This window comes from Microtus pennsylvanicus, chromosome 11, assembly GCF_037038515.1.
Source record: "Microtus pennsylvanicus isolate mMicPen1 chromosome 11, mMicPen1.hap1, whole genome shotgun sequence".
NCBI classification, from domain to species: domain Eukaryota; kingdom Metazoa; phylum Chordata; class Mammalia; order Rodentia; family Cricetidae; genus Microtus; species Microtus pennsylvanicus.
The window spans coordinates 48,429,441-48,454,588 of NC_134589.1; the positions used below are offsets into that span (position 1 = coordinate 48,429,441).

Genomic DNA, 25,148 nt, shown 5'->3' on the forward strand with positions numbered 1-25,148 from the left:
TTCTCATCTCAAAGTTTAGGCACATTTTTGTGGTTCTCTATCTGGAAGCAGACTGCCACTTCTACTTATCTACTTATTTATTCACTTCATCATGTAATAAAACTTCATTTGGGGGCTGGAGAGATGGCTCAGAGGATAAGATTACTGACTGCATTACAAAGGTCCTGAGTTCAATTCCCAGCAACCACATGGTGGCTCACAACCACCTGTAATGAGATCTGGTGCCCTCTTCTGGCCTGCAGGTGTCCATGCAGGCAGAACACTGTACGCGTAATAAAATGATAAAAACTTTTTTTGCTTTTTTTTAAATTGTTTATTTATTATGTATACAATATTCTTTCTGCATGTGTGCCTAAAGGCCAGAAAAGGGCACCAGACCTCATTATAGATGGTTGTGAGCCACCATGTGGTTGCCGGGAATTGAACTCAGGACCTTTGGAAGGCAATGCTCTTAACCACTGAGCCATCTCTCCAGCCGGATAAAAACATTTTTAAAAATTCATTTGGTATTTATATGCCCATTAGGGGGACAATAGTAAACAAAAGGGTTTCCCAAGCACATTTTATGCCATTGACTTTACAGCGTGGTAATCTCCACAATATCAATAATGTACTGTCCAATATGCTACCTATCAACAAAAAAAAAAAGTGGAGTGAGTCCTAGTTAATTTTTATTATCCACTTGATCCTAAAACCAACTAGGAGAAGAAAATTTCAATTAACAGAAAGTCCGGCAATAGGGTATGGTGGCACGTGCCTTTAATCCGAGCACTCAGAGGAGGCAGAGGCAGGCAGATCTCTGTGAGTTCAAGGCCAGCCTGGCCAACAGATTCAGTTCCAGGACAGGCTCCAAAGCTACAGAGAAATCCAGTCTCAAAAAACAAAAACAAAAACAAAAAAAATCTCCTGAGTCAGAATGGCCTGTGATAATGTCTGTGAGAGATTGCCATGAGTGATAATTGACATGGGAGGACCCAGTGCACTGTGGTTGACAATCCCTAAGCAGATGATTCCTAAGAACACTAGCTGGGGACTATGGAGATGTCTCAGTGGTTAAAAGCACCTGTTCTTGCAGAGGATGCAGATTTGATTTCCAGCACTCAAATGGCAGCTCACAACCATTCATGTATATGTCCAACTTGATTAGGCTACCTTACGAAGCAAAAATGATTCAATGGTAATATGTATGTGTAATTCTAGCACTTGAGATCAAATGCTCAATGTCTTCCTGGGCTACAAAGCAAGACCTGAAAAGGTATGTATTGGACAGGTAAGATGGCTTAACAAATAATGGCACTTGAGAAACAAGCCTGACACCTGAGTTCCATCCCCCAAACCCACTTAAAGTTGGATGGAAAGGACCAAATTCATAGAGTTGTCTTCTGACCTCCCTATCTATACTGTAGACCACATACCCACACACACATTATGCAGGCTCACACTAATAAGTAATTTTTTTGAAAGATGGGAACGGGTATTTGTATACTGACACAAAGAGAAACAACATTACATATAACAGTGATAAATTGTAGGATGTAAGACATGGGATCCTTTGTATTTTGTACATTTCAGTACAAGTTGAAATTTTAATCATAAATAATTTTCATTGCTTTTTTTCTGAACAAAATACAAATGTCTGATAAACAGAAGTATGCCAGCAAGGGTGCTGTATAGGTAAAGATACTAGTCATATAAGCATAGAAACAAGAGTTACATCTCCAAAACCCATGGTAAAGGTGGAAGTAGAGAACTGACTTAACAAAGTTGTCCTCTGACCACCATACTTGCAGTAAAAGAACATCAAAATATCCTCGGGGAAAAAAAATTTCCCTGCACCTCATCTCTCCCAAGTCACTTTGTTTTGGTTGATGTGATTCATTCAAAAGCTTCAGGGGCTGAAGAGATGGTTCAGTGGTTAAAGAGCAGTGACTACTCTTCCAGAGGATCCACGTTCAATTTCCAGCACCCACAAGGCAGCTCACACTGTCTCTAACTCTAGTTCCAGGTGATCCAAAACCCTCTAACAGATACACATGCAGGCAAAACGCCAATGCACATAAAATTTTTAAAAATGAAAGATAAAATATTTAAAAAAGCTTTTTAATAGCTGACTAGGATTCTCATCATAAAGTTGCCACTACCTGTCTAAATTATTTAAAAGTAACTGAACTGACAAGTTGTCCTAAAATTTTAAGGTGTATGTTTTTCTGTTTGAATAAAAAATACCTGAAACAACCATGCTAGTTCTTAAATGCTTTTTTAATGGATTTATTGACTTATCCTCTACTTCACCTCAGCAGCTTCTACATGCTTCTCTCTTACTTCACCCCATCCCCCCAAAAACACCTTAATTAGTGGGGTCAATCAAACAAACTTCAGCAGTCAAGTTAGCACAGAGGAACTAAAATCCTCATAGTGTAAAATAACGAAGTAGGTGAAATGTATTTACTATTGTTCAAGCACAAAAAGGTATAACTATGGTGAACAAAAGGAAATACACTACAGTATAAATGAATTTAAAATTTAAAATCTCTCAATATAGAAAGTGTTAGTAACATTAGCAAGATGTTAAAGAGGTACATAACTGCTGAACATCCGAAAAACCAAGGTCATGTTTCTGCCACAAAACCTTTTATTGTTTTTGTACATTAAATCACAAAAACATGCCTATAATCTAGCACTGGAACAGGTAAAGCAGCAGGCCTATTAAATTTAAGTTACCCAGGCCACATATTAAGACCCCTTTTCAATTAAAAAAAAAAAAGTCTGTTCTTGGGGCTCTGAGTCAGTGGTCCAACACTTGCCTAGAGTACTTGGACCTGCTTCATTTCCAAATGTTACATGAAGAAGAAAACTTTTGAAACTTTTTTTTTGGGGGGGGGAGCATTAAAACAAGGCTTCTTTCTCTATATAGTTCTGACTGTCCTGTAATTTGCTCTACAGATCAGACTACCTTCAAACTCAAGAGTTTACCTGAGTCTGCCTCCCAAGTGCTGGGATTAAAGGCATGTGCTACCATGCCTGACAAAGAAAATCTAAATAGCAATAGAAAAATTCAATATTGGATATAAAGTAATAAATCTATGCTAGGTGGAGACAGGTAAAAAGGACTCAGTAACTATCAGTCTCAAATTAATACCTGAATGAACTAGTCACAGATTACACAGACTGTAAACAGTATGGAATGCCCTCTAGTGACTAAATTAAAGGTTAGTGATAACGTCACAAAATAGCACATGTTTTTAGAACTTTACAACAGTACTTTTCCTGAGCTAAGGCCTCAGGCCATTGCATGGCAGTGAACTGATAGTAGCATTACTCAAACCCATGCTAATTTGTTTTCAATCACTCTCAAGCCCACACTACTGAAACAACTATAAAATCACTTCCTTGCACTTAAGTCAATAAACACTTTTCAAGAATTTAATAAAATATTCTATAAAGCACTTACTTAGAATTAGCAGCCTTGTAAACATCATTTTAAGTATTCTGTTTTTCCTTGTCTTCTTTATCTTTCTTTCCTTTTAAGAAAGTGGTTCTTGGCCGGGCGGTGGTGGCGCACACCTTTAATCCCAGCACTTGAGAGGCAGAAGCAGGTGGATCTCTGTGAATTTGAGGACAGCCTGGTCTACAATAGCTAGTTCCAGGTCAGGCTCCAAAGCTACAGAGAAACCCTGTCTCGAAAAACAAAAACAAACAAACAAACAAACAAAACCAAACCAAACAAACAAACAAAAAGAAAAGTGGTTCTCAACCTAATGCTGTGACCCTTTAATATAGTTCCTCACATTGTGGTGACCCCCAACCATTACATTATTTTCGTTGCTACTTCATAACTGTAATTTTGCTACTGTTATGGACCACAATGGAAATATGATATGTAGGATTGCTGGTATGTGACCCCTACAAAAGAGTCCTTCAACCCACAGGGCTGCAAACTTAACACATTGGGGCTTCCCCAATATTTTTAGCTTCTTGGCTCTTTCTATCTGGTTGGTTGTCTGTCATGTGGATGACCTCTATGCCAGCTTAAATGACATGGCTCTTTGGTCTTCTTAAGACATAGATATATAGAATATGTCCTATGTAACATCTCGGGTCTTAAGAGATGGCTCAGCAGTTAAGAGCTTTTCTTCCAGAGGTCCTAGGTTCAATTGACAGCAATCACACAGTGGGTGGGTCACAGCCATTCTTAACTCTATCTAGAGGGTTCATGCCATCTTTTGGCTTCCTCAGGCACCAGGCACATACATACATGGTACACAGATATACATGCAATACACCCGCACACATAGAAACAAATAACTGATTCATTTTAATTAAATTTAAAAAATAACTCTGTTTTAAAAAAAATTCCAGATATCTGCAGTCTTGTTCTTTAATAAATGATAAGGCATTAAGAACAGTAAAACTAGCCAGGTAGTGGTGGCACACACCTTTAATTTTAACAAACAAATCTCTGAGTTCGAAGCCAGCCTGGTCTACAAGCAAGTTCCACAAGAGCCGGAACTGTTACACAGAGAAACCATGCCTCAAAAATCCAAAAAAAAGGTTTTAGACATTAGGAGCTTCAAGCATAACACAAAGGCTCTAAATGTGACCAAACTAAACACAAATGACATTAGATACAATCATTTTGCTTACTCCTTTAAAAAACATTCAATTTTCAGCTGGGTGGTGGTAGCACACGCCTTCCATCCCAGCACTCAGAAGGCAGAGGCAGGTGGATCTCTGAGTTCAAGGCCAGCCTGGTTAGTTCCAGGGCAGGCTCCAAAAGCTACACAGAGAAACCCTATCGTGAAAAACAAAAACAAACCAACAAAAAAAAATTTCAATTTTCAAAATTAAGTTTTAATTCTAGTTAAAGGAGTAACTATTTGAAGATGTCAATTCTATATACTTACTAAAGTGTATCTGGAGGACCAATAATAAGAACTTCCCACCGATAGAGATCATTGTCGTCTATTAAACCTGCTGAAAAGCCTTCCACTGGGTTTTTGTTGAGTTCTGTGGAAAAAGAAAATTTCAATCAAAACTTTAAAGCAGTTTTTCTCCAACAATTACAGAACTTGAGCATATAGAAGTCATAAACCATAAAAACTATAAAAATGCTGTCTCATGACCACATTTCCATACTACAAGACACAGGTACAGCAAACTATCCAGATGGAATTGTATTGTCTTCCTACATCTACCCTAGGATCCAAACAGGTCTTAGCATTCTAGGTAAGTTTTGTCTTGGGGTGTGTGCGTGTGTGTGTGTGTTCTGTTCTCTTTTTGGGGGGGGGTTGTTTTTTTTGAGACAGAGTTTCTCTGTAGCTTTGGAGCCTGTCCAGGAACTCACTCTGTAGCCCAGGCTAGACTTGAACTCATAGAGATCCACCTGCCTCTGCCTTCCGAATGCTGGGATTGAAGGCATGAGCTACCATCGCCCAGTTCTAAGTAGGTTTTAAGAGAGCCTGTGAAGATGAAAATAACTAAGGCCAATTCTCCAGGAATTTTAATTCAAAGAAAACAAAGTCAAATCAAATCAAGAATAGTAAGTTTTTACTATAGCCTTTATAATTCCCTTTATAAAGAACCAAAAGCACCTTTGCTTTGGAATTGCTACATTTTACCAACTCTTACTTACACTAATAACTACCTATTTGCCATGATGCCTCTAGATACACACATCTCTGGATGGAGTTCCTGTGTGGCCCACAAAGTCTCTGAGCACAAAGAGAACAGAAACTCTGTCTCTTCTGCTTGTGTGTACTGACCCCTCTGTCTGCCACAGCTTTCAACAGGAATAGCTGGTGCCTACAGAAATAGCAATGGCATTGTGAGATTTTTCTAAATAATGCTTTGGCATGGGGAGTGGATGATGAGGACAAAAAACAAGAACAGAGACAAAAACTAGCAAGATAGAGAAAGGCTAATAACAAAGGGTCATCAAAGAGCTGGTAAGCAAGTGTTGTTAGTTCAAAACCTGTAACTTCGTATACTGAATATGATGGACATATTCATTTGTCAACCTACTTCAACTTGGAATCACTTAGGAGACACACCTCTGGTGTGTGTCTGAGAGTGTTCCCAAAACAGTTTAACATGGAATGTGGTTGGGGCCACTCCATGAATTGTGGTTCCAAGGCTGCATAAAAATGAAAAATGGAGACAGCAAGCAGAGTACTAGGATTCATACTCCCTCCCACTCATCACTGTACCACAGTCAAACTCCAGCAATTACACTTTTCCCGGCATGAACACACTTGATAAACCATAAACTGAAATAAACACAGCTTCCTTAAGTTGTTTTATCAATTATTTTGTCACAGCAACAAGAAAGTAATGTACAAGCTAAGATGCAAACAAAAAAAACAGCTAAAGTCAAGAATTACACCGTAGCTGGGCAGTAGTGGCACATGTCCTTAATACCTGCACTTAGGAAGCATAGGCAGGCAGACAAGCTACACAGAGAAAACCTGTCTCAAAGAGAGTTTACTAATCAAATAAGCAAAGCAAACAGATAAAACAAATTTTAAAACACGAGGCTTGTGTTCTTACTTTTGAATATGTTTTTTGGTTTGGTTTGGTTTTGGTTTTTTAAGACAGGGTTTCTACATGAAACAATCCTGGCTTGTCTTGGACCTCACTCTGTAGACCAGGCTGGCCTCGAACTCACAGAGATCTGTCCGACTCTGCCTCCAGAGTGCTGAGATTAAAGGCATGCGCCACGACCACTCAGGCATTTTTAAATAGATTTTTAAAGATACCATTAAGATATTAACTATTTCAATTTTATTATGTTTATGCACACATACCTTTCACTAATTCCAAACTATGTTGCAGGCTACTAGAAAGAATACACATACGCACTTTACTGTTGACAGGAATTTGGTGTAGTAAAGACAAAGGATTATAGGTAATAGTTTTATACATGACTTATCTTATTTCCAACCTTTTCAGCTATTCTGTCTCGTTAGTGGTCCACTTAGGATCCACTTGTGTCCTCCAATGCTGGGACTACACATGTGTGTTACTGCACCAAGCTTTTTTAAGGGTATGGGGCTCCAAACTCAGGTCTCAAACTTCTATCTTGACCACTTCACTGTACAATCCTAATTATCTCATTGTTGCATTTCTCAGTAGAAGTCTAATGAAATTTTATAATGTAAGCACGTAAATTCAGAAATTAGCATATGTGTATAAAGTATCCTTGAAAATTTAGCACTGTTTCTCACTCTTGTCAATGTATCCTAAAGTCTCAAACATTTGTACACACTTTCTGTGCTTTTTTTCTTTGTTAACCAGCATGTTACTGTGTCCATTGCTTATTTTGTATAAATAATGTAAAAGCAAGGCAGAAAAATGTCCAGTATCTATCTCACTTTTAACAGTGTTTGCCCCTGGTATGGCTTACCAAAATAATTTCCCACACTAGCACAGGAAGTGGTGTTTCTCTAACTGCCAAAGCATTCCTTTCCTCAATCTTTATTAATTAAGTCAATACTAGAAAAATATCAGGTGGTATGAATGAGAATGGCCTTCATAGGCTCAGCTTAAATATTTGGTTCCCAGATCATGGAACTATTTGGAAAGTATTAGGGGTATGGCCTTATTGTAAGAGGTATGTCACTAGGGGTGGGTTTTGAGGTTAGTTATGTATTTCCTGTCTCCTCCTTGCTATTCAAGATTTAAATTCTCAGGTGTTCCTGCTATCATGCCTTCACACCATTAAGAATTCTAACCCTCTGGAACTGTAAGCCCAATTAAACACTTCCTTTTATAAACTGCCTCGGTCATGGTGTTTTATCACAGCAATAGACAAGTAACTAACAGACAATGCTACTGCAAAGATTTTATTACATTCCTACTACAGATTTAAAAAGCATAATCATCCTTATTGATTTCTTTTTTTATAAGAAAACAAACTATTTTTTTCATTTTACAAACCAATCTCAGTTCCCTCTCCCTCCTCCTATTCCCTTTACCCATCCCACCAAACCACCTCCCATCCATTCTTCAGAGAGGATAAGGCACATTGCTTTTGGGGAAAGTCCAAGGCCCTCCCTACTATATCTAGGCTGAGCAAGGTATTATCCAAAGAGAACAGGTTCCCAAAAAGCCAGTACATGCAGTAGGTATAAATCTTGGTGCCACTGCCAGTGGCCCCTCAGTCTGCCCCAGCCATGCAACTGTCACCCACATTCAGAGGGACTATTTTGGTCCTATGCTGGTTCCTTCCTTGTCCAGCTGGAGTTGGTGAGCTCCCATTAGCTCAGGTAAACTGTTTCAGTGGGGTGTCCCCATCAGGGTCTTGACCTCTTTGCTCCTATTCTCACTCCTCCCACTCTTCAATTGGACTTTGGGAGCTCAGTCCAGTGCTCCACTGCGGGTCTCTGCCTGCTTCCATCAGTTGCTGGATGAAGGTTCTCTGATAACATTTAAAATATTTAAGTCTGACGACAGGGCAAGGCCAGTTCAGGCACCCTTTCCTCTATTGCTTAGGGTCTTAGCTGGGGTCATCCTTGTGGATTCCTGGGAATTTCTCTAGTGCCAGGTTTCTTGCTAGTCCCATGGCTCCCTTAACCAAAATATCTCATTCCTTGCTCTCACCTCTGTCCTTCCTCCATCTTGACTATCCCATTTCCTCAAGTCCTCCTCCTCCTCCTCCCCCTCCTCCCCCTCCTCCTCTCCTTCCACCCTCCCTTCTCCCCCCCCCCCACCCCCATGCTCCCAAATTTGTTAGGCAATCATGTCTATTTCCCCCTTTCTAGGTGTATCTATGTATGTTTTTCTTAAGAGTTCACCTTGTTACTTAGCTTCTCTAGGATCATGAACTATAGGTTCAATATCCTTTGCACATTTACACTGAAGAGTGAGTACACACCATGTTTAGCTTTCTGGGTCTGAGTTACCTCACTCAGGACGGGTTTTCTCTAGTCCCATCCATTTACATGCAAATTTCAAGGTGACATTGGGTTTTGTTTTGTTTTGTTTTTACCCCTAAGCAGTACTCCCTCCTGTAACTGTCCGACGGACTTTAAAACTACTTACCATTAGAATATTTTTCCTTCACACTAGTAGTAGGCTACAGCAAGCTGACTTCCTAACCAAAAGATATTTGGAACACGGAGAAGACAAGCAAAACCAGTCTGTAAAGGCTTTCCAATATTCTGCCAAAAGGATTTGCTTGACAAAATTTATGGCCTCATTACCCACTTGCTTATACAACCTGACTATGGTGTACCAGACCAGGACATACCATCTCTCAGTATATAAAGCTGTTCTGCAGGATCTCTATGACACAGGGCAACAACAGGATATCTAAGAGGAATGAGTCCTGGTGAGGATCCAGTATTGATGGTGTAGCAGATGCCAGGGGTATCAAACTAGACCAATGACTCATTGCAATGAATGTCTACAAGTAAAGCTGTTAGGGCAAAAAGACAAACGAGGTGACACACCACAGCTTCTATGGTGAGATGGGTTTTTTTTGGTTTGTTTTATTTTTATTATTCTTTGTTTTCTTTTGGGGAAAGGTTGCAACAGCAGAGGGTGAATATGGAGGGATGGGGAGATGAATGGGATTGAGGTGCATAATATGACATTCAGAAGAATCAATTAAGTTTTTAAAAAGCTGCTCTACCAAACTATATACATATATAGGAGAATATATGGTATAAATATTTTACTACAATTTTTTTTTTAAAGAGAAGGCCTTTCTGAGCCTGTTTTCTCATGGGTGTAACAAATTGCTTTGACAGACCAACCTTTTTCTACAAGATTTTTTTTTTTAAACATCTCAATCCTGTTTCCTCTACTAATCTGGACTCCTGACATTCGAGTTGTTTAACAGCTTCTTCCTATATTAAAAATTTCCAAATTGAAGGAAAACTCTTTTAAGACATGGAATGTGAAAAGGAGGAAATGGGACATTTAAAAATGTTTACAGAGAGACAGACTGTGGTAACACACGCCATTAATTCCAGCACTCTGGAGGCAGAGGCAGGCGGATCTCTGTGAGTTTGAGGGCAGCCTGGTCTACAAGAGCTGGTTCCAGAACAGGCTCCAAAGCTACGAAAAAACCATCTTGAAAAATAAAAAAATAAAATAAAATAAGGGGGGGGGGGTTATAGAGAAGTGAAACATTGCATCCAACAGGGAAGCTCCTTAAACTCTGGGCATAAATTTAAAAAACCTTCAGGAAGTCCCTGAAACTAACTAGATTCACTAGGCCCTCCCTTCCCAAGAGTATATAAGCAGTAAAGACTGCTAAGAATTACTCTTATAACTGCTGAACAATCTAGAAGAGGCAAGAACCAACTGATCTGCCCAGAAAAAACTAGAAAGGACACCCTCTAACCTGTTGAGTTGCCAGTAGGTTATAGAGTGAGCTCCGCATCATCTGAGTCACACATTCTTCTGTAAATAAGCCCTACCCACATATAAGTGACTTCAAGTTGGACTTTGTTGGTATATGTACTTTGATCTGTCATCAGTCCCCTCCCTATCTGTGTTAAGTAGGCATGGGTTAACGTCTCCCCAGTAATACATGTCATGTAACACTTGATATGTTCTGGAAATTTCAACCAACCACTCCATTTACTCCTCACTCCGAACTTGGAAGACTCCTGACTTTTCTCACTTAACACTACTTCTGAATGTTAAAAGACTCAGGTAAAGGTACTTCTACTGCCAAAGCTTGACTATTTGATATTTCAGTTCAATCCCCAGAACCCATATGGCAGGAGAGACCTTACTCTGGCAAGTTGTCCTCTGGCCTCTGCACACACCTAACACAAATAGTAAATTAAAATGTGGGGCTAAAGAGATACCTCAGTGGATAAGTGCAATTGCTGACCTGGATCTGGCTATGCAGATCAAGCTGGCATTGAATTCAGAGAGATATACCTATCTCTACCTCTGCCTCCCCGGTGCTAGGATTATAAAGGCATTGGTCATGAACTATATACATAAAAATGATTTTTAAAATATAGGTGTGGTGGTTCATGCCTGTAATCCCAGCACTGAGGAGACTAACACAGAAAGATCTTCAAGGGAAAGCTAAGCTACATAGTTAAGTTTCAGGCCAAACTGAACAAAGACTTTCTTTTTATTTATGTGGATTTATGTCTATGCAAGTTCTTCCTGTGGCTTCTGGGGCGCTTCTCCCTATATGAACAGTCCATTTTAGTCTCATTGTTAAAGACATAGAAAGCAGAAATAACTCCAAATGGATCCAAAACATTAAATTTCCCTAACATGCGAGCCATTTTTTTACAGAGTGAGGACCTCAAGGCCTCCATTAGAATAGTGTTGGTTACTCTGGCTGCCCTGCTGAGAGCTAGGGCACGACAACATGCTAAACAAACAGAAAAAAAATGTTTCACAAATTTATTAAATGTACAAACTGAAATTACAGTATATTCTCCTAACATACTGGAGTATCTATAAAAGCACTTCAGCCGGGTGGTGGTGGCTCACGCCTTTAATCCCAGTACTTGGGAGGCAGAGGCAGGCGGATCTCTGTGAGTTCGAGGCCAGCCTGGTCTACAAGAGCTAGTTCCAGGACAGGCTCCAAAGCTATAAAGAAACCCTGTCTCAACACCCCCCCCCCCAAAAAAAGCCTTTTTGAACTTTTAAAAAGCCTTCCCTGAGTTGAATGGTTCAATTAACATAATAATAGATGTCCGGTGAATTAACAAATATTAACTAACAAGAGATATAGCAATGTCTAAAATCTTGGCCAGAATTCCCTGTCCTGTTCCCTCGCCAACTATGCTGCTTCTACATCAATATTCTTGTAATTGATGGGGGAGGACCAAGTCCATTGTAGGTGGGGCCGCCCCTTGGCAGGTGGTCCTGGGTTCTATAGAAAAGCAGGCTGAGCAAGCCATGGGGAGCAAGCCAGTAAGCAGCTCCCCACTATGGCCTCTGCATCAGCTCCTGCTCCAGATATCTGCTCTGGGTTCCTGTCCTGACTTCCTTTGATGATGGAGCAGTGATATGAAAGTGTAAGTCAAATAAATAAACTCCTTCCTTCTCAAGTTGTTTTGGTCATGGTGTTTCATCATATTAATAACAACCCTAACTAAGACAAGTCGGTGCCAGGATAATAGAGTATTGCTGTGATAAACCTGACCGAACATGTTTGGGGGAGGATTGTGGAAGGACTTTGGAACTTAAGGCTAGAAAAATCATGTTGAGAGCTCAGTGGGCTGTTCTGTAGGAGCTTGGAGGATAATGTTGAGATCAGTGCAGACAAAGGATGCCTGGCTTGTGAAGTGTCAGAGAAAAGTTTAAAGACTCAATTTGCTATTTTGAATTATTCTGACATTTGGGCTGGAGAGATGGCTCAGAGGTTGAGCATTGGCTGCTATTCCAGAGGACCTGAGTTCAATTCCCAGCAACCATATGGTGGCTCACAACCATCTGTAATGAGATCTGATGCCCTTTTTCTGGCATGTGGGCATACATGCCAACAGCACAATGTATGCATAATAAATAAATAAATAAATCTTTTTTTTTTTAAAAGAAAAGATTCTGTCATTCTGATCAGCAGTGATTAACAAGAGACCAGAACCACTGAAGTAAAAACCTTTGTACTACTGGAACTATTGATGCTGGTTAGATGGAGCTAAGAAATCAGTGTTATGAAGAGACCAGCATCACTGACGTGAAACCTTCTGGGAAGTGTACACTCAGAATCAGCACACAGAAGCTGTGTTTCATAGGTGATCAAGATTGTACCTTGTGCTAGGAGCAGAAATTGTTAATGTTTAGAGTCATCCAGGTGGTACTGGTTTTAAAGGCAAGGGATTATGGAAAGCAGCTGAGGCTTGGCACTATAAAGGCCAGGAGAGGCCATTGGTGAAGGTGAAGACTCAGTAGCAGATGAAGGTCCAGGACTTAAAAGGGTCATCCAGAGATGCTGAGAATCAGCACTATGAAGAAAGCCCAAAAAAGGCAAGTGATCAAAATGTGAGAGTTGCAGCGAAAGACTCCAGCATTTTGGAGATGCCAGTACCATGAGATAACCACCAAGAACAGCACCATCAAAGGACTGGAGCCAGTCAGAGCCTAAAAGACAAGCTCTGTGTGCTGCAAGAAGATGGAGCTGAAAAAGATGGAATTCCCTTAGAGGAGCCCAGAATATCATTAGTGAGTCTCAGTTATTAGCCAATGAGTTGTTACACTGTTGAAGTTTGATTTTGCTTTGTTCAAATTGTAACTATGCCCTGGTTCTTCCCTCTTTATTTACAGGAGCCCACAGTTGAGAGAGTGTGGAATAATCATTCTGTATACTGTGACTAGGTTTACTCTCATTGGTTAATAAAGAACTGACTGGCAGGGCTGGAGAGATGGCTCAGTGATTAAGAGCACCGCCTATTCTTCCAAAGGTCCCGAGTTCAATTCCCAGCAACCACATGGTGACTCACAACCATCTGTAATGAGATCTGTGCCCTCTTCTGGCCTGCAGGCAGAATACTGAGAATACTGTATACATAATAAAACAAGTAAATCTTTTAAAATAAATAAATAAATAAAAAGAACTGACTGGCAGGTAGCCAAGCAGGAAGTATAGGTGGGAAAACCAAATTAAGGATGCTGGGATGAAGAAGCGTGGAGTCAGGAGAAACAAGATGAGTATACTGAGCATAGATAAGAAATATGGGTTAAATTTAAGTTACCAGGCGGTGGTGGTGCACACCTTTAATCCCAGCACTTAGGAGGCATAGGCAGGCGGATCTCTTTGAGGCCTTGGAATGTGTGCTCCTCTTGCCTCAGCCTCTCAAAAGCTAGAATTGTAGAAGTACTAAGATTACAGGTATGCATTACCACATTTGGCTTTAGGTACATTTGGGTGGGGGTGGGGAGGTGGGAAAGTTGCTTTAAAACAGCCTAAAATAAGTCACGCCTTTAATCCCTGCACTCGGGAGGCAGGATCAGGAAGATCTTACTAATTCAAGGCCAACCTGCTCTACACTGAAAGTTCTAAAACATCAAAGACTATATATTAGAAACTGTCTCCAAAAAAAAAAAAAAGGAAGATAGGAAGAGAACGGGCGGGCGAGGAAGAGAAACAGTCTAAAATGTCAGGACAATAAAACTAAGGTAGTCACTTCCCCAAAGGAATTGGATTACCACCAGTAAAGTCTGCTGTCTGTGGTTTTTTGACTGTAAAGGAGCTAAGCACGACACCTTGAAATTTGCAGGCAAATGGATGGAGCTAGAAAACATCATATTAAGTGAGGTAACCCAGAAAGACAATTATCACATATACTCACTCATAAGTGGTTTTAAAACATAAAGCAAAGAAAACCAGCCTACAAATCACAATCTCAGAGGACATAGACAACAATGAGGACTCTTAAGAGAGACATACATGAATCTAATCTACATGGAAAGTAGAAAAAAGCAAGATCTCCTGAGTAAATTGGGAGCATGGAGATCTTGGGAGAGGATTGAAGGGGAGGGGGGAAACAGGGAGGGGAGTAGAGTAAAATGTAGAGCTCAATAAAAATCAATTTAAAAAAATCTTAAAATCATGTGCCAAGGGCAGGCAGACAGGGAAAACATCACCTCCTATTTTATGTACATGCAAACAGAGAAAATAGTGATAACATCTTGAGATGGAATGAAGACTAGCACAGCATTAGCAGAAAGAGTCCATTTAGGGAAAGCTACCGGTGGCTGGCCATGTCTGAGGAGCAGTAGGTGGCAACTAAGGTTCAAGGTGTCAGCCCACCAGGAGGAATCCCTGTGATGAGTCAATCTTGGTTAGGCAGTCCCCTAGACCAAGACCACAGAACCAGAGATGTCTTTTGCTTCTGCTGTGCCTTTTCATGTTTGCTGCCACTATCTTTCTCTGACATCTAGTATGATGTGTGTAATGTAGTGTGTTTATATCATGGAGATATCCCCTTCTACTGGGCATTTTTATCTGTGAATTGAAGGTGATTCTTCCCTAAACTGTACTGTCTGCTGATGATAATAATAATGTTAGCTTTTACAGAGTTTTGGTGAACAAAAATAAATACAAGGAAATGCTACACAGCCAGGGCCTATGAAATTCATCTAAGGAGCTGCATAGGCCATAGCAAGGGTTAATTATTAAAAAAAATTTTAAAAAAAACACAAAAACAGGTGAGTCCCAGGAGCCAGGGTAGCTCAAATTCCTTTCATCTTAATGCTGAAAGATACAGTCACAGGTTTCAGTGTGCATCATTAGCTGAAACAAAGCTTTGAAATAACATCAGGATATATCAGATACTTTGATAATAGCTTTAAGATGAATAACCCCAGAAAACAATCTAAAGTTTATAAGGATACACAACTGAGTTCAAAAATACAAAGCAGCCCAATTGTTGCTAGCTGATGTACTCTCCTTGCTAGGGTTGGCTGGTGATCAAAGGTGATGACTAATTCCTTCTGCACATTTTCCCCTCAATCTCCTAATACAAAAAACTATTGACGAGTGGGTATGTACCCCAAAGATTTAACCTAGCAAAATTAAACATTTCTGATGGCCATAAGAACCTAGAAAAAGTTGTATTTTCACATACAGTAGTGGCAGGAGTATAGGGTGGTAAAGGTGCTGACTGGTTAGCAAAACCTTTCTAAAAGCAACCAAAACTTTTAAAGCCTATCATCTTGACTTAGTAATGGCTATTCCTAGAAGTTTATACAGAAAGAAATAACCGAAGATTTTATAAAAATATTTCTTCATTGGATAAATTCAGATACAGCTAATTCAAATAATTTTAATTACAACTTTAAAAAATCAAATTGAAGGAAGTACTACAATACCAGGATATGAAAAGAACATTATGGGACAGGAGAGATGGCTCAGTCCTTAAGAGCACTGGCTGCTCTTCCAGAGGTCCTGAGTTCAATTCCCAACAACCACATGGTAGCTCACAACCATCTGTAATGAGATCTGGTGCCCTCTTCTGTCATACAGGCATACATGTAAGCAGACCACTATCCATAAAAAAATAAAAAGATAATCTTAAAAAAAAAAATAGAATGGCCAAGTGATAGTGGCGCATACCTTTGATCCTAGCACTCCAGAGGCAGAGGCAGGCTTGTGAGTTCCAGGACAGGCTCCAACACTACACAGAGAAACCCTGTCTTGAAACCCCCTCAAAAAAAAAAAAAAGCATGTTACAAACCTATAATATAAAATATGATATTATAATATGAAAAGAGTAAAAGATAACATGATCCATGAGAAATTTTCATTGTTTGATGGACAAAATACGGTAAACATATCTAATCTACCTCATTAAAAAACACAATGGGGCTGCAGAGATGGTTCAGTTGTTAAGATCACTTGTTGCTTTTACAGAGACCCGGGGTTCAGTTCCCAGCACTGACATGGTGGCAAACAATCACCTGTAACTCCAGTTCTAGGTCATCTGACACCCTCTTCTGACCTCCATGAGTACTAGGCACACAGGAAGTGCACAGACATTTTAGGCAAACGCTCATGTACATAAAATAAATCTTTAAAAAAATTAACATCAAAACAAAATTTAAAAATCTTATACATACAAAAAGACTAAAACAAACCTTTGTTCTAATATTCTAATTTATTTTTCAAGAGTTCCAAAGTGCCAGTATGAACCTAAGCCAATAAAAATGCTTAATTTGTTTCAAAGTCTACACAGCTTGCCCATGGTTCTGAAGGATGGAGACAGATGGAAGAACATGAACTGATCAGCAATGTGTAGGGAGCAAAATACTCACAGAGGGGTTGAGGCGAAGGAGGAAGGCTACATCTTCTGGGCAGAACCCCAGAGAGGTGCCAGGTCAGTGACCAATAAATGAAGATCAGTAGTGAGAAGTGGGACTGAAAACATCTGTCAGAGCAAGAAGTCAAGAGAGAATGTCTAAAGCTGATAAACCCAAAAACAAATAAATAAACAAACAGTGTGAGCAAATTTAGAAGCATGGCGTTAAACCCCCAGGAAATCTGAACCAAAAAGGTTTTATGAAAGCAGTTGCCCTGAGGGAGGAGCACTATTTAATAGCAGACATTTCTAATTGTAAGTATTAAGTTATTTGATTTTTTACAATAACATATATAATACTGATTTTTAAGATTTTATTCTTTGTAATTTTACATTTTGTTCATTTTGCTTGCATACACAATCCCAATTTTACTTAAGTCAGGGCGATAACTTATTTGACAGTGTTATTCACCTATAAGATGTGCAATCAAACAAATCTATTGTGATTTGACCAGAACTTCTTTCTTTTTTTTTCTTTTTTCTCTTTTAGTTTTCCAAGAAAGGGTTTCTCTGTATAATGACTCTGACAGTTCTTGAACTCTCTTTGTAAGCCAGGCTAACCCCAACTCCTGAGTGCTGGGATTAAAGGCATGTGCCACCACAGCCCAGGCAGAATTTCTTTTTCTAACAGAAAACAAAACTAAAATAGTAGTATTGTTGGTGAAAGTTTCATTTCAGCTATAAATATTAGCTTGAATGGGTATTCTGGATGCTAGGCAAAAATACCTTCCTTATTGTTTCTATGATCAATCTAGCAACCAGAGAAAACCCTGTAAATCCAAATCATGCTGCTAATCATAGGGTGGCCTGACCACTTGGTGAGGGTCTACCGAGGTCTTTCAGAATTTACCAACATCCCATTCTAACCTTCTGTCTCTTGGTTCAGCTACTGTCTCTTTCATTTTCCTGCAATACTTAAGCCTACCTTCCCTTGCAGATGCTGTGCTTGTTGTACCTTTTACACATATTCACTCCCGCAGTGAACATTCTTCAACCAAATGTCACCCTAATTACTCTCATACTCTTAAATTTTATTTCTTTGTCCTCTTTTACTTTCCACTTATTCTACTACTTTCTATAAATTATGTTTAATTAATCTCCAACTAGAATGCTAACTCTAAAGGAATATGAACTTGTGTTTACAGAAGCCCCAGAATCTATTATCTCTGACAATAAATGGTTAATGAACTAATGGCTTAGTTTAAAAAGAAAAAAAAAAAGGCCATTTCATAGAAAGAAACTGCATTACTGATATATTAAGCACAATAGTTTGGAATCCTTAAAGTCTGAAAAGTGTAATTGATGGAGATGAGCTACAATTTGCACTATCAAATGCTAATTCCAGCTACTGAGTAATTTGCTGAGATAATAATCTCCATATGCAAAACTCTAGCATAATCCCTGCTAACATCATCAGTAACAAAAAAAAAGTTTGCATCTCAGAAGGAAGGAGACAGAGAATGAACACAAACTTGCTCATGAGAGGACCTGTTCCATCAACAGGTAAGATGACCTTTTTTATTTAAAGTCACAGTAATAATCTCACTCATTAACCACAACTTGCCACAGCCTCAATGTCCACTATTGCCTTCAACTCTGAATAAAGATCAGGAGCACATTTTTCACCATCTTCATTCCCCCCACTCCCCAGAATAATACAAAGAGCAAATTGGCACTCAGGAGAAATTCTTACAGAAGATCTTTTCATTGTGGTACACATGGATAGCAAAGAATACATAAGTCATATTCAAAGAATTTCTTCTAGTCTACATGGTAAATTGCTAAATAAAAAATAACCTTTAAGCTGGGCGATAGTGGTGCACGCCTTTAATCCCAGCACTCGGGAGGCAGAGGCAGGCGGATCTCTGTGAGTTCGAGACCAGCCTGGTCTACAGAGCTAGTTCCAGGACAGGCTCCAAAGCCACAGAGAAACCCTGTCTCGAAAAACCAAAATAAATAAATAAATAAATAAAAATTACCTTTATTGACTTTCAATGATTATTAGTTAAAAGTAATTAAGTACTCTTTCCTGATACACAGAAACACACCTGGCAAACAGAATTCTACTATGTGCAAAAAGCACTTTATACATATTCAGAAAGAAATATCATTAAACTTTTTCCAGATCTCATATCATTAACAAAACACAGTAGCTGGCACAGACTTGATCAAAACCGTTTATTAACCATTTATTTTGTGTTCTTGGGGAACAGATTTTGACATGACTTCTCTGCAACTGTTTTGAACCCAACTTCTCAAAAATCAATATTGTTTTACCTTTTTTTTACAAGTAGTAAAAGCATTTGTAAACAAAGCAACAATGTAAAGAGCCTGCTTACAGACATACATAACAAAAAGTAAATGAAGTAGTGAAGCTACTGACAAAATGAAAAAACAAAACAATAAGCAAAATAAAACACAATTATAAACAGTAAGCAGCAGTGCTGATACTGATGAAAATAAAATTAGGAAAACTGTCAAGAAAATAACAAACGGGTTGGAAAATGGCTCAGTGGTTAGGAGCACTGACTGCTTTCTAGGGGAACTGGGCTCAATTCCCAGCACCCACAAGGCAGCTCACAACTATCTGAAACTCCAGGATCCAACATCCTCACACAAACACAGGGAAACAGCAATAAAATAAAAATATTTTTTTAAAAAAAGGAAAGAACATACATCACAATAGAACAAAGGAAGCATTTAGAAAATAATGAAATGAAAAACAGGAAATGAAGATGAGCAATTATAAAACTGATGCTTATGAAAGAAATCTAAAAATTAAAGCATATTAAAAGAAATCTAAGAAACTTTCCTGAACTCAGGTTGAAATGGCTTACCATTAACAGGAAATGTAATAGAGAATCACACCAAGACCGAGATACATTCTGAAGTTACTGAATTTCAAGGATAAAGAAAGAAATCTGCCAATACCCAGGCAGAAGTAGGTCACCTACAAAGGGAAAAAAATAGTCAGGCTGGCCCCAGACTTCGCTACCATAACCCTATATGCGAAAAGATACAGGAACAGTCCATTGGGTATCAAGGGAAGAAAAATATAGCTCCAAATTCTGTAAACAGACAAAACATCCTTTCACTTTGAAAGCCATGAATGGTATTTTCAACATAAGAATGCTGAGAATACAGCAGAAAATTTAAAAAACCCAAAGTACAGGGCTGGAGAGATGGCTCAGAGGATAAGAGCACTGGCTGCTCTTCCAGAGGTTCTGAGTTCAATTCCTAGCAACCACATGGTGGCTCACAACCATCTGTAATGAGATCTGGTGCCCTCCTCTGGCGTGTGGGCGTACATCTAGGCAGAATGTTGTATACATAATAAATAAATAAATCATTTAAAAAAAAAACCCAAAGTACACACACACAAAAAAAAAAGAGTGGACTTAAAAAAGGCTGGGCAGTGGTGGCACATGCCTTTAATCCCAGCACTCAGGAGGCAGAGGCAGGTGGATCTCTACACTTCCCTCACCCACTGCATTGGAGGTGTGGTCCAAACTCGCGGCCTACCTGGTCTACAAGAGCTAGTTCCAGGACAGGCTCCAAAACTACAGAGAAGGGCTGGAGAGATGGCTCAGCGGTTAAGAGCACTGACTGCTCTTCCAGAGGACCTGGGTTCAATTCCTAGAACCCACATGGCAGCTCACAACTGTCTGAAGATCCAGTTCCAGGGGATCTGACACTTTCATACCAATGCACATAAAATAAAGTTAAATAAACCATAAAATACATTTTAAAAAAACTACAGAGAAACCCTGTCTCAGAGAGAGAGAGAGAGAAACAGAAAATCTACTTGATTAATATAATAGACTGAAGTGTATTAAGGCTTCAGCTCTAGAGTAATAACCACAGATCTACAAACTACCAAGTTCATCAAGTCTAAAATGCACCCTTTTCACATTTTAGTTATCTGACTTATTTGAAATCAGTATGCATATTACAACTGATGATATGCCATGGCTTAATAGCATTTAACCATGTTAGCAGTTTATTACATAGTAGCTTTATTACAAAATAATAAAGCATTCAAAAATTGATGGTATCCTAAACAAAATTAAATAAAATATGTTTGTAAGATGAGAAGAATGAGAACAAATAAACAAGTAGTTTTAAAAGATGATGAAAACCAAGCAGAATCGCAGGTAACAACAACAAAAAGACTAATGTTACAGAAGTAAACCCACATTTACACATGTGAATGAATAAAAGCATCTTAAATAGGGTCCAAAAAAAGAGTAACCTTGATCCAAGTTATATGGGGTCTATCTGAGACAAACCTACAAAGGAGACTTTGAGAAGTCAAAAGTAAAAGGTTAGACAAATGTTTACCAGGTGAATATAAACACTTTTAAAACTCATTGAGGGCGATTGCCGAAGCTGCTTACATATTACCCACAATCCCCTTTTTCTTTCTCTCTCCTCCAGCCCAGCAAGATGCCCAAGGGAAAGAAGGCCAAGGGGAAGAAGGTGGCCCCGGCCCCCGCCATCGTGAAGAAGCAGGAGGCGAAGAAGGTGGTGAATCCTTTGTTTGAGAAGAGGCCTAAGAACTTCGGCATTGGGCAGGACATCCAGCCCAAGAGAGATCTCACGCGCTTTGTCAAATGGCCCTGCTACATTAGGCTGCAGCGGCAGAGGGCCATCCTCTATAAGCGGCTCAAAGTTCCTCCAGCCATTAACCAGTTCACCCAGGCCCTGGACCGGCAAACAGCTACCCAGTTGCTTAAACTTGCCCACAAGTACAGGCCAGAGACCAAGCAGGAAAAGAAGCAGAGGCTGCTGGCCCGTGCTGAGAAGAAAGCTGCCGGCAAAGGTGATGTCCCGACTAAGAGACCACCTGTCCTTCGAGCGGGCGTCAATACAGTCACCACTTTGGTAGAGAACAAGAAGGCTCAGCTGGTGGTGATTGCCCACGACGTAGACCCCATTGAGCTGGTAATCTTCCTGCCTGCTCTCTGTCGCAAGATGGGGGTCCCCTACTGCATCATCAAGGGAAAGGCCAGGCTGGGGCGGCTGGTCCATAGGAAGACGTGCACCACTGTTGCCTTCACACAGGTTAACTCGGAAGACAAGGGTGCTCTGGCCAAGCTGGTGGAAGCTATTAGGACCAATTACAACGACAGATATGATGAGATCCGCCGCCACTGGGGAGGCAACGTCCTGGGTCCTAAATCTGTGGCTCGAATTGCCAAGCTGGAAAAGGCAAAGGCCAAAGAACTCGCCACTAAACTGGGTTAAATGTACTGCTGAGTTTTCTGTACATAAATATAATTATAAAACTTCCAAAAGAAAAAAAAAACTCACTGAGTTCAAAATGAAACATTACAAGAATCAAAAGACAGATTCACATTCTAGCCAGATATGGTAGCCTACAGCTCTTATCCCATCACTCTAGAAGATAGAAGCCACTGGATCCAGAGTTCAGGGTCAGCCAGAGAATACAACATGGTAAAACCTTTAATAATAACATTTTTTAAGATCCACAACCTAAGTACTTTCAACTGATCATGAATTAGAATTAAGTATTGAGTATTCAATTAAATGTTAGAAAATAAAAAGACTAAAAATCAGAATAAAGAAATTTCTGAAATGCCTCCAAAATTCTAACAACTAGGAGCTGAGGTCAGTGAGAAGGCTCAGAAGATAAGAGTGCTTGTTGTTAATTCAAAACCAAGAATTCATATTATAGAACTGATTTCCACAAGCTGTCCTCTGACCTCTCTCTATACATATGCCCATGGCACATACGTACTCACATATACACAGACCTACACAAAATAAGTAAAAATGTAGTAAAAAGCAAGGGGTGGTGGCACACACCATTAATTTAATCCCAGTGCTCAGGAGGCAGAAGTAGGCAGATCTCTCTAGGGACAGCCTGGTTTACATAGTAAGACCCAGTTTTAAAATAATACAATAATAATAATAATAATAATAATAATAGAGCTAGAGAGATGGCTCAGCATTTGAGAGTACGGGTTTTTCTTCTAGAGGACCGGGTTTAGTTCCCAGCACCACATGGCAGTTCATGGCTGTCTGTGCTCCAGTTCCACGGGATCTGACACCCTTATGCATGATGAATGAACCAAGTGATGAACGGATGTTTGAAAGAAATCCCACAATAGCTCAGAAACGAGAAATATTTATTTAGGGGTAAACTCCCAAATCAGAATCATCTGCTTGAACCGTGGACATAGATCAAATCCAGCAATCCAACAATCTAAACAAGCAGCCCGCAAAAAGGAGGGAAAAAAAGGGCTGGACGCAGGCTCTGCATCCACGTATATAGTATAAGAGGCCATGCCCCAGTAGGCAGATAACCACAAGCTGCAAGCCTTCCTACATCACATATATGCAGGCAAAACACCAATGCACATGAAATAAAAACAAAATAAATTAAAAAAAAAAAAGCCAAGTGGCACACACCTTTAAATCCCAGCACTTGGGAGTCAGAGACAGGCAGATTTCTGTGAGTTCAAGGTCCACAGAGTCAGTTGCAGAACAGCCAAGGTGACACAGAGAAACTGTCTCCCAAAAACATACATACACACACACATACATACATACATATGTAACTCTAGCATTCATCTCTCTTGACTCTGGTGGACACCATATGACCAGCTACCACTGTGACTTCACCTGAATGAACTGTATCCCTTCATAGCATGGGAATCAAAGCAAATGCTTCCTCCAAAAAAAAAGGGGGGGGGGAAGGTAGGAGGAAGGGAGGAAAAGGAGGAGAAGGAGGAGGAGGAGTTGCAATATCACAAGTGTAGTCAAACTAGTCCTGAAAACAGTTTTAAACGAGCACAAGGTCCAAATAGTAAAGTGAAAAAATGGGCATAGGCATGAAGAGGTTGTTTTGTTTCATTAACAGGTTCTCACCATGTACCCTGGCTTGGCTGAAACTATCTATGCATACCAGGCTGGCCTAGAACTCAGAGATATATGCCTGCCTTTACTGTGCTGCAATTAAAGGTGCACGCTACCCTCTCAAAATTCTTGAAGTTTTAGCCACGCTGTCTGTCCAGTTTGCTCTTGGGATCTGTCTCCACTCCATAGAAACTCAAGTTTCAAGCACACTTAGCCATTGCCTGGCTTTTTGTTGGTTCTGGGGTCTTAAACTCAAATTTTCATGTTTGCACAACAGGTACTCTTACATACTGAACTGTTTCCCCATTTTCTTCATAAAAAAAGAGATAGGATTTCTCTGTGTAACAGCCCTGGTTGTTCTTGAACTCACACTATCTGCCTGCCTCTGTCTCCAGAGTGCTGGGATTAAAGGAGTGCGCCACCTGGCTAACCATAAACTTTTCTGACAAGGTCTAACTGCATCCCTGGCTAGCATGGAACTTGAAATATAGAACAGGTTGACCTTAAACTAAGAGGTCCACCCACTTATGTCTCTCAAGTGGTAGTTAACCCACAAACTTCTTAGAGTTCATTGGGTGCCTGAGGAATATAAACTGTGCTTTCAGAAACTTATTTGTATTTAATTTTAACTTGAAGTTTTTACATCCAGTACAGTATAGATAGATATTACTCTTTCCCACCTAGAGCATGCTGTTACCTGAAATCTGCAAATGTAGTCGCATTAATACTGGTATCATAATTTTCTTATCTTTCTTTTTTTAATATTTATTTATTATGTACACAATATTCTGTGTGTATGTCTGCAGGCCAGAAGAGGGTACCAGATCTCATTATAGATGGTTGTGAGCCACCATGTGGTTGCCGGGAATTGAACTCAGGACCTTTGGAAGAGCAGGCAATGCTCCTAACCACTGAGCCATCTCTCCAGCCCCCTTTTCTTGTCTTTCTATAGCCCTTCCCTTATTTTATTGTCTTTGTAAACTATAGGATCCATTTAATTCATTTATAATAAATAGTTTTCAAATGCTGAACATTTCATTAACAAATGAAATATTTTGGAGAACATAATTTATTAAAATAATTAGTTCCACAATTATACTTAAAATACTATCTTTTATTAAAGACTTTAAATTACAAATATTTACTTTTGTGTCTGTGCATACACATGTGAACATGCCACTTTGAGTATGTGGTGGTCAGAGGACAACTTGTGGGAGTTAGTTCGCTCCCTCCACCACGAGGATTTCAAGTCATGGTTCAAACTCTGTGTTGGGATTAAAGGCCTGTGCCACTACTGTGCATCAACGTACCCTTCTTTATAATGGTTCCTAAAAGGATTTTTGACCCTAAATCTTCTTAACAAATCTCTACCTTAGACCCATCACTTCTTTACCAACAGCCCAACAAAAATCTCACTAAGATTTGACTCTTCATCAACCACTATCTCTCTAAAAGATGTTCTGGGCTCATACACTAAACTGATAC

General features: G+C 39.6%; 1 protein-coding gene and 1 pseudogene across 2 annotated transcripts in view; one reads left to right on the forward strand and one right to left on the reverse strand.

Moving 5' to 3' along the window:
- Ube2g1 (ubiquitin conjugating enzyme E2 G1) overlaps positions 1–25,148 on the reverse strand; it is a 71,293-nt gene that overhangs the window by 19,337 nt on the left and 26,808 nt on the right. For both annotated transcript variants that reach the window (XR_012912346.1, XM_075991746.1), the window contains exon 2: positions 4,905–5,007. Coding sequence is in view for 1 of the 2 variants with exons in the window: in XM_075991746.1 (XP_075847861.1) it covers positions 4,905–5,007 (103 nt within the window). In the remaining variant the exon portion in view is untranslated. The remainder of the gene's footprint in view (positions 1–4,904; positions 5,008–25,148) is intronic.
- LOC142860461 (large ribosomal subunit protein eL8 pseudogene) lies at positions 21,213–22,081 on the forward strand (annotated as a pseudogene).